At 35.1% G+C, this 18618-nt stretch overlaps 1 protein-coding gene across 5 annotated transcripts in view; it reads right to left on the reverse strand.

The window, feature by feature from the left end:
* The window catches only part of LOC149535609 (guanylate kinase 2, chloroplastic/mitochondrial-like), a 172352-nt gene that overhangs the window by 84838 nt on the left and 68896 nt on the right, over positions 1-18618 (reverse strand). For all 5 annotated transcript variants that reach the window (XM_089805175.1, XM_089805174.1, XM_089805172.1 and 2 more), the window contains exon 2: positions 11533-12152. In XM_089805175.1, the coding sequence (XP_089661301.1) occupies positions 11533-11916 (384 nt within the window). In that variant the 5' untranslated portion in view covers positions 11917-12152. The remainder of the gene's footprint in view (positions 1-11532; positions 12153-18618) is intronic.

Below are 18618 nucleotides of genomic sequence, written 5' to 3' on the forward strand. Positions count from 1 at the left end.
CCACGAGTGCAGGGAAGGGATTGCATCTATGTGGTGGTGGACCGCTTGACGAAGTTTGCTCACTTCTTTGCTATTCCGTCCACTTACACAGCAGCACAGGTGGCAGATCTTTTCTTTAGAGAGATATTCAGGTTACATGGGCTGCCCAGATTCATTGTCAGCGACCGGGATAGTAAGTTTATAAGTGTTTTTTGGCAAGAGTTGTTTAGGTTGTGTGGTACAGATCTTACACCTAGCACTAGTTATCATCCACAAACAGATGGGCAAACAGAGATTGTGAATAAATGGGTGGAAGGATATTTGAGGAACTATGTAACTACACAACAAAAGGCTTGGATCAAATGGTTGCATATGGGAGAGTATTGTTATAACACGACTTATCATATGTCCATCAAGATGACTCCTTTCATGGCACTCTATGGTTATGAAGCACCTAGCTTCATGGATTTAGTTTTGGGGGACAGTAGAGTGCCCAAAGCCAAAAACTTATTGCAGGATAGTCAGGACATCCTGAAAGTGCTCAAAGAGAATATACAACAGGCCCAGAATCAACAGAAATTGTATGTTGATCAGCACCGAATAGAGCGTAGCTTCGAGGTAGGGGATATGGTTTACTTGAGGCTACAACCATATAGACAGTCATCGCTCAAGAAGAGCGGAGCTGAAAAGTTGAAACCTAGATTTTATGGTCCCTACAGGGTGATTCGCAAAGTGGGCAAAGTCGCCTATGAGCTTGAGCTTCCAGAGGGCAATCGAGTGCACAATGTGTTTCATGTGTCTAAGCTTAAGAAAGCCATTGGTCAGAGTGTAGTGCCTTCTGCAGATTTACCCCCTTTGGATGAGGAGGGAAAGCTTGTGTTAGTACTCGAGGCTATTCTGGACACCAGAGAGAGGAAGCTTAGAAACAGGATAGTGAAGGAGTATTTGGTCAGATGGAAAGACCTGCCGGAGGAAGATTCTACATGGGAGAGTGAGCAGGTTATTCAGCAGGCTCGACTGAGATTGCTTGAGGACAAGCAATTTCAAGGGGGGCGGACTGTAATGTCCCCATTTTAGCAATTGACCAAGTGTGTGTACATTAGCCTTGTTCTACATGGTCCCGAGGGCTAACGAAGGGTTTAATGGGATCCTGGAGTGTTTTGGCCTAGTCATTTCCAGTTTGGGCCAAAACGAAGTTGATTTACTCAGTTTCAGGCATACTTACTATTTTTAGTAAGTCGGCAAGACACAGTGCAGGTCAATTTTGGTGATTGGATTCGATACTCCTCGGTGAGAGCTTTCCGATGAGCTATCACTCGCATTATTCGGAGTCCGATTGCTAATACATTTTAATGCCTGAAGTTTTATTAAAGTAACGTCTAATTTAATTGTAAAATATTAAAGTGTTACTTTAATATTTATTTTATGGTGATGTGTACCCAAGGGAGACATAAGGGGTATTTTAATTTATGTTTTATATATTACACATCTTTTATCCCACATTGCCCATATGAGTTGAGCGGACCCTTGGAAATAGAATAAAAGGAAGCATCTGTGGCTTCATTAGACAGGTTGAATATGAGAAGAAATTGGTGTGTGAGTTGCAGCTCCGTTCTTGGCATTTGAGGATGTTTATCCTCTCTTGTAACATTCTAGACATCATTCCCTTGGGGTTTGGCCTTTGGAATTCTTTGTTATTGGCTTCATTATCAGGCAGTTTAGTTGCATTTCCGGCTACAGGCAGATTTGGTATCTTGCTCATATCTTCTTCACTACTTGTTCGACGCTTATGCCGCTTTGAGGGAATGGTATTACGAAGGTAGTGGACTGATTGAAGGACAAAGTATTGTAGCAGCAAGTTCAAAAGCATGGGCTGGAGTATTATGTCAATGCTGCTGAAGTAATTAGTGAGTTGTTAAATCTGCCATGTATTTGGTTTTATGAATTCTGAAAATAACATTTTATTAGCAGCAGTTCATTTCCACTTTGCATATTATTGTAGTTTCTTTCTTGTTTATGTTGTATGATACCAATTCCATGCACAAAACACAACAAACAAATAAACGTTTGATTTCCGGAGTTATAAGGGGTTTAAAACATTAAACGGAGAAATAAGAGGTTGCATGCAAACTGTTTGACAAAATTCCTTTCAGCAAATTGGTTTAGTTTTTTGGGACATCCAGGGGTGCCCATTACATTTTTGTATATATAATGCATACATATACATATACATATATATATATATATATATATATATATATATATATATATTCACTCACTAACACCCCCACAAACCCATACCCGAATCCGAACCCAACCGACAACTTAGCTAAATAGTAAAGGCAAGTTATCCTCCAACCATTACAGTGACAAGAAATCGGTCAACAAAGGTTATGTCACTTTCAAAACGTCTACACTATCAACAGAAACTATAGCTTTGCATGGATTTTTGTATCATCCAAAATATCTGGATTTTATTTATTTGCCTTCCTTTTTTGTCGTTTGACGCATTTTGCCCTAAGTTTTTTGGCACGAGACACCACTTTCCAGCCAAAAGAACCTTGTGTGTCAAGAAGTTTTTTAAGACGTCTCCTACACTGGAGACGTGTCTCTATCTCCAAGACGTGTCTCACAAGTGGGAGATGAGTCTCTTGGTAACCATGTTTATTATTAATATATATTTTTGTTTGCTTTTTAAATTTTGTGAAGAAGATTAATATGTATTTATATAAACTTAGTCTTGTATTTATTGAAATACATAGAATCTACTTCTACAATATCATATAATATATTTAAACCATCTAAAAAATTTAATTGATTTTTATTTAATGTAAAATTAGTTTTTCTACATTTTCAAAAGTTTAAAATAAATTATTGATTAGATATTTGATCATATAATTACAAGGTTGCACGGGGATGGGGATACTTGGGTAATTGGGGTATTGGTATGGGTACAAGTATGACTATTTCTCATAACAAGTAATGGGGGAACTTGGGCACGTCAAACTCTTTTTTTAATATAATTTAATATTTATAGAAATCTGAAATTAAGAAGTCATGACAATGGTTTATCAAAACAAGAACAATGATAGAGTTTGCAAATGTAATGTATTGTTTTCAGTTTTGGACTCGCAATATTTTTGTAATAATAATATATGATAATGTTATGATGCATAACAAAGAAGGCAAACTTTAGGCATGAACAAGAAGATCATAAATCATAAACTTCTGAATTGAACAGTGATAAGGTTTACTTTTAGTTTATGCTCCACGGAGTTTCCGGGACGGAGACATGTTTCTGGTACGGGTATGGGTCGAAGCCCAAATTTAGGGGATGGGACCTCAGGGTGCAATGATTAAAACCATAGGGGAATTTTTTTTATATAGAGACAAAATTCAAATATGCATATCTTAACATTGATAAAATATTCACCATAGACATTTTAGAAGATCAATACAATGAATATTATCAAATGGCTAATACTAAGTACTTCCATTGTAACAATATCATATACATATATAGCAAAAATCAAAATGCCCAAAGGCTCCAAGTATCATGCATGAAATCAAAATGAAAAGAAGAAGAGGCCAAATAAAATAGTTAGTAAATACTAAACACAGTCTTTCCTCATTGTTGCTACTACTCATGTTTTTTTCTTCCTTTCAGCAAGTATGTCAAATCTAAAAATGAGTAGAAGTGTTAGTGTTTTAAAGGACCAAATATGGTTTGCATATTTTTATTATGTCTTTAAGACGACTAGTGGCCCGCGCAGACAAAAAAAAAATGATTTTTTGGTGGTGTTTTGTCTTTATTGGATTAGTTGGAAAAAAGGGGACGGCCAGCAATTTCAAAGATGGATAGGGGATTGCAAAACCATCCCCAGTACTATTGTTCGTCCCCAAGTTTCCTACCAAAAACATTTGGTTATTTCGAGGACATTTCCAAATTTGCCAAAAAGGGGATGACTCAAGGGACAGCCAAAATCTGTCCCCACATCCCTGTTTCATCCCCGGTACCGGTACAACCCCAAAAACCATAGGGGACATGTCCCCATGGAACACTGCTTTTAATCAATATTGTATCAAAGTTACTAATTACATATTGAATTAAGCTCGATAAACAAGAAGCTGATACACAAAAAAAAAACCGAAACAAAAATTAGAAATCTTAATCAAGATCCTCATTAGCTACAATGCTCTCCACTGAGTACCTAGTACTTGGGTATGTGGGTATGCATCCCAAGGGTGTGGATACACGTAGCCATGCAACCTAGTATAATTATTATATTATTTTAAGAGTATTAGTAGTTTTATATATTTACTATATTATTTATTAAACGTGCATCTCTTTACTATTTTATTTACTAGAATATTTTTATTAAAAACATTTTACTCATTATAGGTCAACAAAAATAACCGTGCACATAAATATTTTGTCCTATTAGTATATTGACTCTTTAATAATTTTTGTTAACACACTCATGCCATTACACTCCATAATTATACCTCAAATTATAACTACTTAGGATATACAACATTATCTCATTAGTTAGAATATACTAAAGGTGGTGAATATTGAATCTTATCATTTATAAGTTAGTATCCATACCCATCTAGTTTTGATTAAGTAAAAACAGGTTTAAAAGCACCTGAAACCTTATACATATTAATAGAAGTCTAAAAAGATAAGCAAAAAGCTAACAACAAAGTATAAAAGCATAGATCAACAAAAGACAGGCTTCCAAGATGAGCAAATAGCAGGCCAATCAAAAACCAAGCTGTAAAGGACAGCAAAAAGACAGCAAAAGACCAACACTCGACCAGCTAGATAGTCTTTATCAGGTCAGCAGCCTAGTCTGCCAGAATGTTCATATTCTCTGCAGTGGCCTTCACCTCTTCCATCTTGTTCACTTCCTCATTCTTCTTAGAGTGAGCCCAAGTGCGTTTACTAGGATCATGGTTCTCTACCACCGAAGGAGAATCCTGTTCTTTGTCTTGCTCAAACTTTTTCAGAAGATTGCCCACCTTATCAGCCATAGCCTTTAGAGATTTGCTATTATTGTCTGCCATTTGCTTGATCATCTTATCAATATTGTTCAATTTGGCTTCCAGTCTAATAACCTTCCCCTAATTATCACTATTAGCCTTCTCCAGCACCCTAATTTTAACTTCGAGCTGTGGAATCTAGTGCATAAGGTTTTTAACCTCTTCAACATTTCCAATTACCTCTGAGAGTTAATTAATATGTTGTCCTAAGGTATGCTCTCCTCTGGCCAGTTTGCTAACCACTTCACTTCCTTACCACTAAACTGCATTTGTTGTTTCAGGATGCCAATCTCCTTCAGAATGGTCCCTTGCTTTCCTAATAGACCTTTGGAAGAACCAATCACACCCTCTATTTTAACATTAGAATCTGGAATTTGCTCCTGATCCCCCTCATCCTCTTTCTTTGGCTCCACATTCTTCATAGCATTCTGAATCTTCTCCCCTTGAAGCCTCAAAGATTTTCGCTTCCTCTCCATTCTATGAGCAAGAGGTTCATCATCAGATGGGGTAGAAGCCCTACCATCATTGTGACCCTTGAAACTCTTTACTTTACCCCCACTCCTCTTCTTCTGGTAATCTCTCACCATTTCCTCCACAAAATCACTTTCGTGCTCAAAGTCACTCCCTTCAACAATCTTCTTCTTCTTCTAAGAGCTACACCCAGAACCTCTTTTCAGACTCTCGTTACCCCCCTCTGCATCATCTTGAGTATCTGAGTCATAACCTTTCTCCCGGAGACTGCCCTCTGTGTCATAATCCACTGCCTTCAAGCTACCCCTGGGTTTCATAGCCTTTTTGGATTTTAACACATTCATAACAAGAACCATTAGGCCCTCATGACACACATGTTCTCCATTTGGATCATTTTGAATTGCTTGGATGGAAAGGCTCAGAGATTGCCTCAAATAAAAGGGGAAATTGATCCTCACATCATGCCTAAAGTGATTAGCTAACATAAAATGATACCCATAAAGCTTTGTAAACCTACCATCCAAAGTAAGGTACTCCATAATGACAAACAGCACAAATCTCCAAGGTCGAGAAACAGAGGCTGTGTTGAAATAAGAATTACCTATTTTCAGCAGTCGGCTTCTCTCATAATCTGACTCCACAAATTTGTCAATGGCCTTGTCCGACACCTTCCTATCCCGAAAAAAGTTGATGTCATCCATACTTAACCCCGTAGCCTCCGCTATCACCTCTTCAATCACTTCCATACGTTGATTTCCAACCATGATAGAGCCGTCCCTCCAAGTTTTAATGAATTGTTGAGTAATGGCAGGATTATTACCTTTGAGCCTTTCCATATAACCTATGAAATTCCCGCACCTTAAGATGTCCCAGACCTCTGTTTTCTTCATCCACTCCTTGCAACTTGCAAGTTCCACTCTCCTCCTTTTTCTCCCATATTCCCCCCTTCAATGTCACTGGATTTCTCTCTCTGAAACACCCAATACACACTGCTACAAAAAACAATACCGCATTTGAAGGACAAAATGGTAACAACAACCCAAAATCCGTGTGAAATAAAGCTCAGCTTTCTAAAAATCATAACCCAGCACACCCCGAGAGTGATCAACACATAATTACAGATCTCTGACATCATCATTATTAAAACATTTTGCTTACACCTCAATTTATCATAATCGATAAATTGGCGACCATCAGCAAGTAAAGGCTCATTATTATCCCAAATAACTTTATGCTCACTTGAGCAGGCCACATTAGCTGCCCAATCAGCAGCACGGTTAGCTTCCCTAAAATTGTGGGTTTCGTACCCATCTAGTTAATAAGATTAACAAAGTAAAGTTAATTTGTTTTTCCACATAACGGACACTAATATTTTGGATTCTACTTAAGCATTCCCCAATCTTGCACATTCACATACCATCTAACACGTTATTTACCATATCAATAAAAAATACTGGAGTGTGTAAAACATAAATGATGAATGCTAGTATATGTAAATATTTATATGGCAAATATTTGTCTTAAAATCATCTTTGCCTTGGGAGATAACATCACATAGAGGTATTTGCATTATTTGCGGTTCACTTTGTCATGAACCGTACTAGATATATCACTTGACATATGATTGGCTCAAAATATATATTGTTTTGAATTTAATATACAACTCCTTGTTTAATTTTGTAGAGATAATGATATAAATCAATGTTATAAATAAGCCAATATTATTATAATATAATATTTCAAACAAATATACATATATATAATATATTATTAAATATATAAATAAAGTAAATATATAGTGATAATTAATCAATGATGATAAATATAAATTAAAAAAATACAAATAAATAGAAAATTTGACTTAGAATAGTCGATTTGATTGAGCATTTGCATGATACTTCAAGTGGCATATATTGACATGCAAGTCAATAAAGATGGGAAGCGACCAGGCCACATAGATTAGCCACTAATCATCATCCAAAGCCCTTATAGCAGTCATGTCTCTTGGTTATCGAACGACGTAGTGCATATATAAATATGGAACAGGGGAAGGAATCCGATCAGGAGATGAAGAAATATTCAGCACTCACAAATCAGCACAATGGAGGCATAATAGAGCATTGGATCGAATGAAGAAGAGTGTATAGAGTGGTACACTCAGTGCTGACAACATAGCAGCAGAAAATATGGATTTAGTGTCAAACAAGAGACTACAGTATGCCCTTCGTTAAAGTCAATGACACTCCTATATGAGCTGCAATTTATAATGAGGATACTTATTTAAATTAATGAACATATGAATTTGAAAATTATATATAGATTTTAAAGATTACAAGAACAATAAGAATAGCATACTATATTTATATAAACAAATGTATTTAGGGAAAGAGAGGGACAAGTATGTAAACAAATATGTTAATGGAGTCAAATTATAATGCAAAACATATATGTGTATGCGTGTTGAATTCAATTTTATTATAGATAGGGATGTATCAAGATATATACATATAGAAAATATATTCCTCATAATAATAATTAGAATTGTATAGTTATATATTATGTGAATATATATTTGTAAAAAAAGAGAATTAATATATTTGTAGCCTACTCCTTACTCTCTTGCTATAGCCCTGGGAGGTGATAGGTTGGTGTTGTGTAGCAAAAGGTGGAGTAAATCCATGAGAGGGTAGGTGAATCACAAGACGGGATAGGGACAGGTCCCAAAGCCTTGAGAGAACCTATTCTAAATTGGTGTCAAGCACCCTACAACAAGTAAATCCAACTCCCTTAGGGTTGAGTTTAGGAGGGAGGTAAGAAATTAGGGCTTAAAATATTAATTACCAAATGTATTATAACTACACATTGTTTTCTTAATTTGAATTAATTTGGTTACATAGTAATAAGTGTTAAATGATGGAAATTGACAGCCTCCTAGTTGGGGACATTACAAATGGTCTCAGAGTCAAGATCCTGCAATTTTGTAAGGTACAAGATAGGATTAAATGTGAATCATTCAAGTCAATAAAAAGGAATCTAAACATATATATGAATATATATATTTTTTTAAATGTTTAGAGTTAACATGTATAAATAAATTTCATCAAGCTCTATACATAGTAAAGTTAATTTGGTAACTCAATGAAATAATTTTCTCATGAACACTACCAAGTGGAAATTAGGCAGGTAGTGTCTAGGTTAGCTATGGTGTAAACCACGATGTGAGGAACCTTCCAAGATAGGGGCAAAGACATACAGCACAAACCTTGAGGACATAGTTCCAAAATAGGTAATGCATATGTCCCACAAACTCCTTGAGGAAAATTACTCATAAGGGATATCCTAGCTTTCCAAGAAAGCATTCTCATATCCCTCATGAAGTTAGTACAGAGTGAATAGGGAAATTTGGGAGAAAATAAGTTAATCATGAATGTACTACAATTCCACAAATGATACCAAAGCGTACTTTATTGTTCTAGACATGATAATATATATATAGATTGTTTTGAATTTAATATACAGCTCCTTATTTAATTTCATAGAGACAATACTATAAATCAATATTATAAACAAACCAATATTAATATAATATTTCAAACAAATATATAAATTAATCTATAAAGAAAGTTACTGATGTTTTAACTTATCGGTAAAGTACATTTAAAATCATAATTAATCAATGATGATAAATATATTATTATCATGTTATTATAAATTTAAATAAAAACAAATCAAAAAAATACCAATATCAACTTAGTAGAGTAGTTGATTAAATCAAGCATTCGCATAATATTTCAAATACCATATTTCATCGACTTGCAAGTCGATAAAGATAGGAAACGATGGGGCCATGTGGATTAGTCATTAATCATCATCCAAAGCCCTTATAGCAGTCACGTCTCTTGATTATGGAACAATGTAGTGCACATATTGATACGGAACAGGGGAAGGAATTAGGTCAGAAGAAGGAATATTCAGCACTGACAAATCAGCACAGTGGCAGCAAAATAGATCATTGCATCAAACAGGAAGAAGAGTGTATAGAGTGATACACTCAGCACTGATTATATAGAAGCAGCAAATATGGATTATGTGTCAAACAAGACACTAAGGTATGTTCTGGGTTCAGTTTAGTAACACTCCAAGCTGGGCCACAGCTTATAATGAGGATACATATATAAATTAATGAACATATGAATTGGAAAATTATACATATATGTATGTATGTATATATGTATTAGGGACAAATATGTTAATGGAATTAATTTGTAATACAATTCAAGACACACACACACTGTATATATATATATATATATATATATATATATATATATATATATATCTGTGTGTGTGGGTGTACGTACGTATGTATGTATGTATGTTAATATATGTATATATATTTATTGAATTCAGTTTTATTATAGATAGGGATGTATCAAGATATACACATATAGAAAATATATTCCTCATAATAATAATTAGAATTGTATAGTTATATATTATGTGAATCTAAATTTGTAATACAAGGGAATTAATATATTTGTAGCCTATTCCTTGATCTCTTTCTATAGCCCCAGGAGGTGACAGGTTGGTGTTGTGTAGGGAAAGGCAGAGTGAATCCATAAGAGAGTAGGTGAATTCCAAGACGATATAGGGACAAAGTCACAAAGCCTTGAGGGAAACTATTATAAATAGGTGTGAAGCACCCTACAACAAGTAAATCATGCTCTCCTTAGGGTTGAGTTTAGGAGGGAGTTAAAGAATTGGGGCCTAAATATGTTAATTACCAAACGTATCATGAAGTGTATATGATTTTTTTAAATCAAATAAATTTGTTTGCCTGGTAATGAGTGTTAAACAATGGAGTTTGACAGCCTCCTAGTTGGGGACATTACACCCTTGCCCTATTGTTATACCAAGGCATGAGAGATGATGATCATAGTAGCCAGAAACTCCTTTGCCCCTCCTCAGGCACACATCTCCATATCCAATTTGGAAACGTATCTGGTATAACCTAGATACATGTCAAATATCATACCCATGTGTGCCCAAAAAAATGATTTTCCAAACATGCCAAATACTATATGATTTACTTTTTTTTAAAATTGACATAAATCTTCCCAATTTTAATTAATAAAAGCTTACATTTATGCAAAAAAAAAAATTAAAATAGTATAAACGAAACCTACACCAAGTGAGGAAGACAAATGAAATATTTTTCTATTTCATTGTCCCATATTTTCGGTGTTGTCTTCAAATGCAACTCTACTATTTTTGCGTACTGAAAAGTGTTAAATTAACTTATAATTATTTATGTGGCATCTACGAGTCTATATTGCCTCTGAAGTAATGAAAATCTCCTCTAATAATTTAGAAAATTATGTTAAATATATGTGTATGTGGTTTTTATTAATGTCATATCCAGCTGTGTCCATTTTGGGGGTATTAAAAAATGGATGTATCTATATCCACGTCATGCAACTTTGATGAGGATCCTAAAAGCAATGACCATTGAAAAATGGTCATTACGGACAACTTTACCATATGCACCCCATGCAACATTCATCTTTGTGGTTGGCTTTGCTACTGCTGGTTTAAAAATCTCAAAAAATATAAGAATTCCTTAAATTGAGATTGTTACCAGCAATTGCAGGTGTTAGATGTAACTAACTTCATGACAAAAAAATTCCCATTAAGAGCCCAAGGGGTGCAAGAATCACAAACAACTTTGATGAAATGCATGCATGCTAATTTCACAACAACAATAGGATGAAAGACATCCGAACTCAGTTAGTGAGCCTTTATCCCAATCTGAAACATGAACTGGCTTGGTCTGATATATGTAATGGGTTTCGCCTTCTGTTGGATTATATCAACTGCTGCCCATTAGGTAGAGCCTTCCATTTGCTAAGCAAACACATCCCCACTCCCAGAGCTGGATAACTTGAAAAGGGGGTGGGAAATCTCACATGAAAAGGGATATGATCCTACTGAAAACAATAAAAAAACAATAATCCAAGTAAAGCAGGGGGGGTTTACCTGATTAGATTGATCCTTAAAACCATCTTCATCACTTCTTTCATCCATGATTTGATAAAAAGTTTCAGTGTCCTCTTCAGTTGGGTTGTACCTAGTTTCTAAACAACGATAAGTAGAAATGGAACTATAGCCTTGAGTAGAACAAGACCATGAAACAACCCACTGCCTTGTGTTTCTCTGTTGAAACCTTGGGAGCCCCTTGCTGTTCCATTTAGGGTTATCGTGATAATGCTTCAGTTTTAGAGAGCTGTCTAAATTGTTTGATGAGGAAAATTTTCTTCTAAGGGAAATCCAATCCACACAAATATTTTGTTTGCCAACAATATTGGCTATGATGGATTTCCTTGTGGCCCAACTGATACAGTGACCCAATGTGCAGGTCATTCCGAAATTATTTAACTTGTAACATTATCCTGACATTACATGTATTTTGGTATTTATCGCACCCTAGACATTAGAATATTTGACCTCAAAGTTCAAGCTCAATAAATAAAACACCTGCCCTTATCTGACTCACTCCAAATTAATATTAGTTCTTATGCCTTTACAGTCAAGCAGAGTAGGATGCCACTACAGCCAATCCCCAAGAGCTAATTTGCAGTCCAGTTCAAATCAGCAACCTGTAAATACAAAACAAAAAGAGCTGTAATACACACAAAATGACTACTTAACCAAAAACCCATCTAAAAACACTATAACATAAATAAACACAGAGAACTGTTCTTTAAAAACTGTAAGCTGTATGCTTTAAAAGCTCTATATTGCAGCTGTTAAGAATAGGAAAATACTATTTACATCCATTTGTAATCATGTAAACCCAGCACCAAAAGCTTGAGACGTCTGATCTGAAGAACTCCATGTTACTTACGAATAAGCACAACTATTTCAAATTCAAATTCATGACTTCCTCAGTCCTTACACTTACTTTTGGAAATAGGCAAAGTTATTTAAATTCATGGCATATACAGTAACCAAACTCCTTAAAGTAGGCAGAATTAATTTAAAACTATTTGCAAGCATTAAAATAAAAAAATTGACAATATAGCAACAAGCAGGTGTAGTTCTATATTTGGTAACCCTTTCGGGTATCCTCCTAGAATATGCCAAAATATAAGCCTTTGCAAATGGACTTTGGATCTGATCATCTGAGCAATCACCAAAAATTGAAGTGCTATAATTTACCATTATACTTGTAAGTTTTACCTACACTGATAAGACTGCTCACTGCTCATAACTATGCTTTCGCACTATGCAGTACTATTTAACATTGATTCACAGGCACCCTTACTATAAGCCATAATGCAAAGAATATTAATAATGCAACTTTAGGAGAACAGTTTTACAAGTTTTTCCTTGCAAAGGGATGTAAATGCACTACATGTTAGGATTTTTCATTGATGAAACTGGAACATAAGAGGTTATCTCGTCTATGGTGCCATTTTTCTCCAGCACTGACATGTGTTTATTGTAGTCTGTGTTTTCTGGCACATTTGATCCTGCATATGATCAATCTTGTTATGCTGCTGTCAGTCTGTTATGTTGTTCGGTATGTGCCATCTGTTGCTGGCTCTTGTCCTGCTGTTGATGGTGATAACTGAAATTTCATACAGTTTGGGGTCCCCAAATCGAAAATGTGTGACATACGACTTAAAACTACTGCAACACAGTTTGAGTAACTGAAATGGCAGGATTCTCTTTTTTGGATGCACAAGAAGTCTGTTGTAACCACTCTCTCTGGATTAATCATCACAACTGGGTACTGTGGCAGTCATCAGGAGTAACAATAGAAAATGTGAGCAGATGTGTTCTCTTTGATGGTTGTCAAGGCATGATTACTGGATTTCTGGAAATGTTTTGGCTGTGTGCTGTAACATATTTCGTTTGGGACAAGGCAGGAAAGGAGAATGTCTTGACTATCTCAGTCCATCTACAGAGGCTTTTTTACAAAAATTTCTTAGTTTTGTCCATGTGTGTGAACTAGGTCGAACAGTGGTGTTTGGACTGTTTCAATATCATATTGCCTTCAGTTAACAAATTCTCCTATATTGCGACGGGTACAAAAGTGTCAGAAAGGCTTGATTATGTGGATGATGTGACATTTAAAAATGATTCAATTCCTCCCAATGTATAGGCTGGGCACTTTGACAGTGAAGATGGGAGACAATCCTAGCAACAGCAAGAAGTTTTCTGAAATGGTTGTTCCGTCTTGAGGAATATCAAAATACTGTGAACAAAATGTTTTTATTCTAGCATGAGCAGGTGAATAAATGAAGATCAAGCAGAACCAATCCAAAATGATGTGATTGTATTTTCGAGGGTGGACACATGCTAGAACCAAGAATCAAACACTGATGGAATAACGCCAGTTACATGTAACAGGATCTGCTCTTTTGAATCCTTTAATGATGGACTATCGAAAACACAGGAGCAGTTATGGAGTCTGAGCTATGAAACACACACACAGGAGAATATGTTTTTTGCAAAAAAAATGATGAGATTCTTTCCATCGGGTGAAAGTAGACAGTTGAGCTTGATGTCGTCTTTATGGATACGAACTGGTGTGAGAGATGTGGAGTTTGTGAAAAGGAGAGTGTTAGAGGAGAGTGGAGTCAGATATTACTGAAGCACAGTGCATAGTCGACGTGTGTGTATGTGTGCTGGTTTGTTTTTATTCTCTGAGTTCAGGTGCATGTTTCCAAACAGAACGAGAAGCTTGCAAAAGATATTAAGAAACCATTAGAAAGGGGAGTAGAAGAGCAGTTTAAATTTACTTCCAAAGGATTTGCAGCTCTTCAACTGTGAATATACCATTGCTACTGATTCATGCACTGTGGCATAACATCTGTTGTAAGAGCCTTTACTGTTTCAAGTAAAGACATAGAGTAAAGCTTGGTTACCATTACTATATTCAAAACTGTTGCATTAAGTGATGTAAGGTTGAGGTTGAAGCCTCTTCAGGATCAGGTTGTAGCCTGAGTTACTTGTGCTTTCGAAATTAGGAGAAGTTCTCATGATTGTAAGCAGGTCGTAGCCCTTTTTCGTTGGAGATTAGTTGTACCTTGGTTTTTACCCAAAAGGGATTCAACCAGATAATCTTTGTGTCTTTGTTTCCTATATTTATGCTTAGCTTGCTTACTGTTTCATATCTTTTGCCTATATATATATGATATATTCTATTATATTCTTGATATCTTTCGTCAATATATAATTTAATGCACACTTTTAGTTATAACATATATTATATGTTCTTATATAATATTGATATTATCACATGTTAATATATAAAAAATTCAACACTTTATTCAACTGGTGCTCATTTTTAGTTTCTAATTCTTTTCCAGTTTTTCCTTGGAATGTGTTCCTTGTGGCCCCTTGTCCTTTTGTCTACTCTATTATTGTTTCTTATTTTTATTCTTCAACCTCGGTTTGTGTGCAATCTTTCTTGCCTTGGTCCCTTTATCTTTTGGGTCAGCCATTATCTGCAACTTACTTTGTTTTGCATCTCTTGCTCTTCATCCTGATGATGGATCACGTAGTGTGATTCAAAACATTGATGGTAAAAATCTTAACACAATTGAATCTAGAAACATATCAGTACCATACAATGGATTGTGGAAATTTGATCTCTTTAATATTACACCTATTCCAAATTTAGAGAATACAAAAAATTCTAACAATAAAAAGAGACCACATTGGATCAGAAAAATGATAGAAGAAAACCATTTAGAACCTAATGAAGTAGTCAAAGAAAACAAGAGAATGCGGAATCATTCATGCTATATAGCATTACTCTTTGAGCTCATCAAAACAGAGCCTACAAATGTTGAAGACGCATTATCATGCAAATCTTGGAAAGATGCAATGACTGAATACAAATCCATACTTAAACTAATATGTGGGATGTCGTACCCAGACACAAAAATAAATCAGTTGTTTCTTCTAAATGGCTATACAAAATCAAGTATACACCAGACGGTAGCATTGAAAAATACAAAGCCAGATTTGTAGCTCGCAAATTCTCTCAAAAAGGAATAGATTATGAAGAAACATTTGCTCTAGTCGCCTTTAGGACCATCATAGCATTTGCATCATCCAAAGGTTGGAAGACACATCAAATGGATGTCGAAAAAGCATTTCTAAATGGTGAAATTGAAGAAGTATTTGTTGAGCAACCAGATGGATTTATCACTCATGACAAGAACTCTCATGTATGCAAACTAAGGAAAGCACTATATGGTCTTAAACAAGCACCCATGGCATGGTACGAAAGAATAGACTGCTATCTCTCAAAATTAGAGTATTCCAAAAAAGAAGTTGATCCTAATATATACTTCAAAATAAATGGAGATGATATGATTATTCTTGTATTCTATGTTGATGATTTACTAATAATAGGAGAAGAACATCTTATAGCTAAATGCAAATAGGAACTAACAGCACAGTTTGACATTAAGGACCTAGGGCTTCTTCGTTATTTCCTAGGTCTAGAAGTTTGACAAAAGGAGAACTACATTTTCTTAAATCAAGGAAAGTACATTGTTGATATTCTAACTAAGTTTGGAATGATGGATTGTAAGCCCTTAACTACTCCTATGGAAGTAAATCTACATAAACTGAAGAATGATGGATTTGAGTCTAAACCTACTAATCCTAATTACTACAGGCAAATTATTTGGTCATTGATGTATGTGGTAAACACTCACCCTGATATCTATTATGCAACTAATACCTTAAGTCAATTCATGTGCGAACTGAATAAGATACACTGTATGGCAGCTAAGTACATCTTACGGTGCTTAAGAGGTTCAGTTGGTATAGGACTCAAATATGATCAAGTTGAAATCAATCTTCATGGATATTTAGATTCTGATTGGGTGGGTAGCTCTACTGATCGTAAAAGTACCACAGGATGTTGTTTCAGTCTTGGATCAGCTATGATTTCTTGGTTTAGTAGAAAACAATCTTCAGTTTCCTTAAGCTCCACTGAAGCAGAGCATATAGCCTCATCCATGGGAGCCAGAGAAGTAGTATAGTTGAGGAAATTACTAGTTGGACTGTTCAAGAACCCTTTGAAGCCCACAATCATTCACTGCAATAATCAAAGCTGCATCAAGCTTTCAGCAAATCCAGTTTTCCATTATCGATTTAAGCATATTGAAAAACCTTATCATTACATTAGAGATATGGTAGATCGAGCTGTTATCAAACTAGATTACATAAATACAAATGAGCAAACAGAAGATGTCTTTACCAAACCTCTTGCCAAGCTCAAATTGGAATATTTCAGAGGAAAACTTGGTATGATTAAATTGTAATTATGAATATTGAACTTAAGTTTCAATTTTTTGTTGTATATGTGTGTTTAAGCTTCTAATTCACAGTTGCATTAGATATGTAATGAAAGGTGACGATCTTTCATTGACATATATATTCAAAAGGTATTCATTGTAAGGTGACGATCTTACAAATGATAGACATGTTATCATGACAGATTATATTGGTGTTCTAGATACCCAAAAGTCATTGATAAGGAACGTATTATGATTAGACTAAAGTTATTTGACAAGTCACTATTTCAGAGTGTTAAAGTCTTAACCGGCAGTCTTGTTTTAATCCTCTATTTAAAAGCAGTATTAACTAAAGTCATGATTGACATAGGAACACGAGCCCACGTGGCCATTGGCCACATAGAGTCATGTTCCTACGTGGACATGACCCTGCACCATCATATATATACTAAACGCTGCTGGCCAGATAAATCAATAACAAAGGAAATCTATCTTCTCCTTCAGCGATCGATGAAAGCAACGATATCATCAATACATACAACAAGAACGTTGAAGTCATATTTATCAGAATATTTAATTGAAGTTGGTCAGTATTTATAAGTTATTGTTTGAAAGAAATAATCAGTATACTATCTCAGAGTATTGTAATAGTAAATCTGAATTATTGATAAGCATCTCCATTCTACTGATCTCTATCAAAGATCCTATTTACATTTACAGTATGTACTATAAGAGCTATTGGCCTTGACTTTTTTCCACTAAGAATGTTATTACAAGAAAAAAAAGGGAGATTGAGATTCAGAGGGTGACTAACATTTCACTAGAAGCAACCTTGAAAGAGAGGGAGCAGATAGAGAACATGATTCAGTCAACCTTTGATGATCACGATCATATTGATTCAAAGGGAGTTTGAAAGTGCGTATGTGTGACTGTATGACCTTGATGGGTCTACCCCCTATGTACATCATGAGGAAGTGATGACTTCCAAATGATGTCACTTGTATTTATAAAAGTTATTGTAAAGTGACGAGCTTACAATAACTTGTATTATGAGATCAAACAAATTGAGTATATGGTGAACATCTTGCATCTCAACATTTTGGAAGGCCATTACTCAATGAGTACTTGGTGAATACCATTGATATTTTGGGAGGCCAGTACACTTGATATCAGATGTGATATCAAAACCTTTTGAGTACTTGGTGAATATTATTGATATTCTAGGAGACCAATACTCCTGATATCAGATGTGGTATCAAAACCTTTTGAGTACTCGGTAAATATCATTGATATTTTGGGAGGCCAATACTCTTGATATCAGATGTGATATCACAACCTTTTTGTAGTATCCTCCGCTATTTTTCCCAAATAAAGAAACTTGCAAGCTACTTTATGATATCAATTAATTTGCTTAATAACTCAACATAGCATTTTTGTCAAACACTTGGCACACAGTGTACAATATATAGGAAAATCTGAAACTTCTTATTTGCTAATTAAATATTGATTTTTGCCATGTAAATGTGCTCATACAATTGTTTAACATGCTGCGACAAATATCAATCTCGTATTCAACAGCTACAATGCAAAAGTATAAAAATTTGACAGAAGAAACCTGGAGTTAGTTGCTCTAGTATTTTTGCAGATGTAGTTGGCGGCCTTCCAAACCCCCAAATCAGCAAGAATAAACAATAAACTTGTTGCAAATACTGTTCACGTACTGTAGCAAATTCACTATTCATGCGCACTGTGGCAACCACTATTCACACGCACTGTAGCAAAACACTATTCATCCGCA

This window comes from Cupressus sempervirens, chromosome 10 (genome assembly GCF_028749045.1).
Source record: "Cupressus sempervirens isolate cs-2001-9-10 chromosome 10, ASM2874904v1, whole genome shotgun sequence".
Taxonomy (NCBI): Eukaryota; Viridiplantae; Streptophyta; class Pinopsida; order Cupressales; family Cupressaceae; genus Cupressus; species Cupressus sempervirens.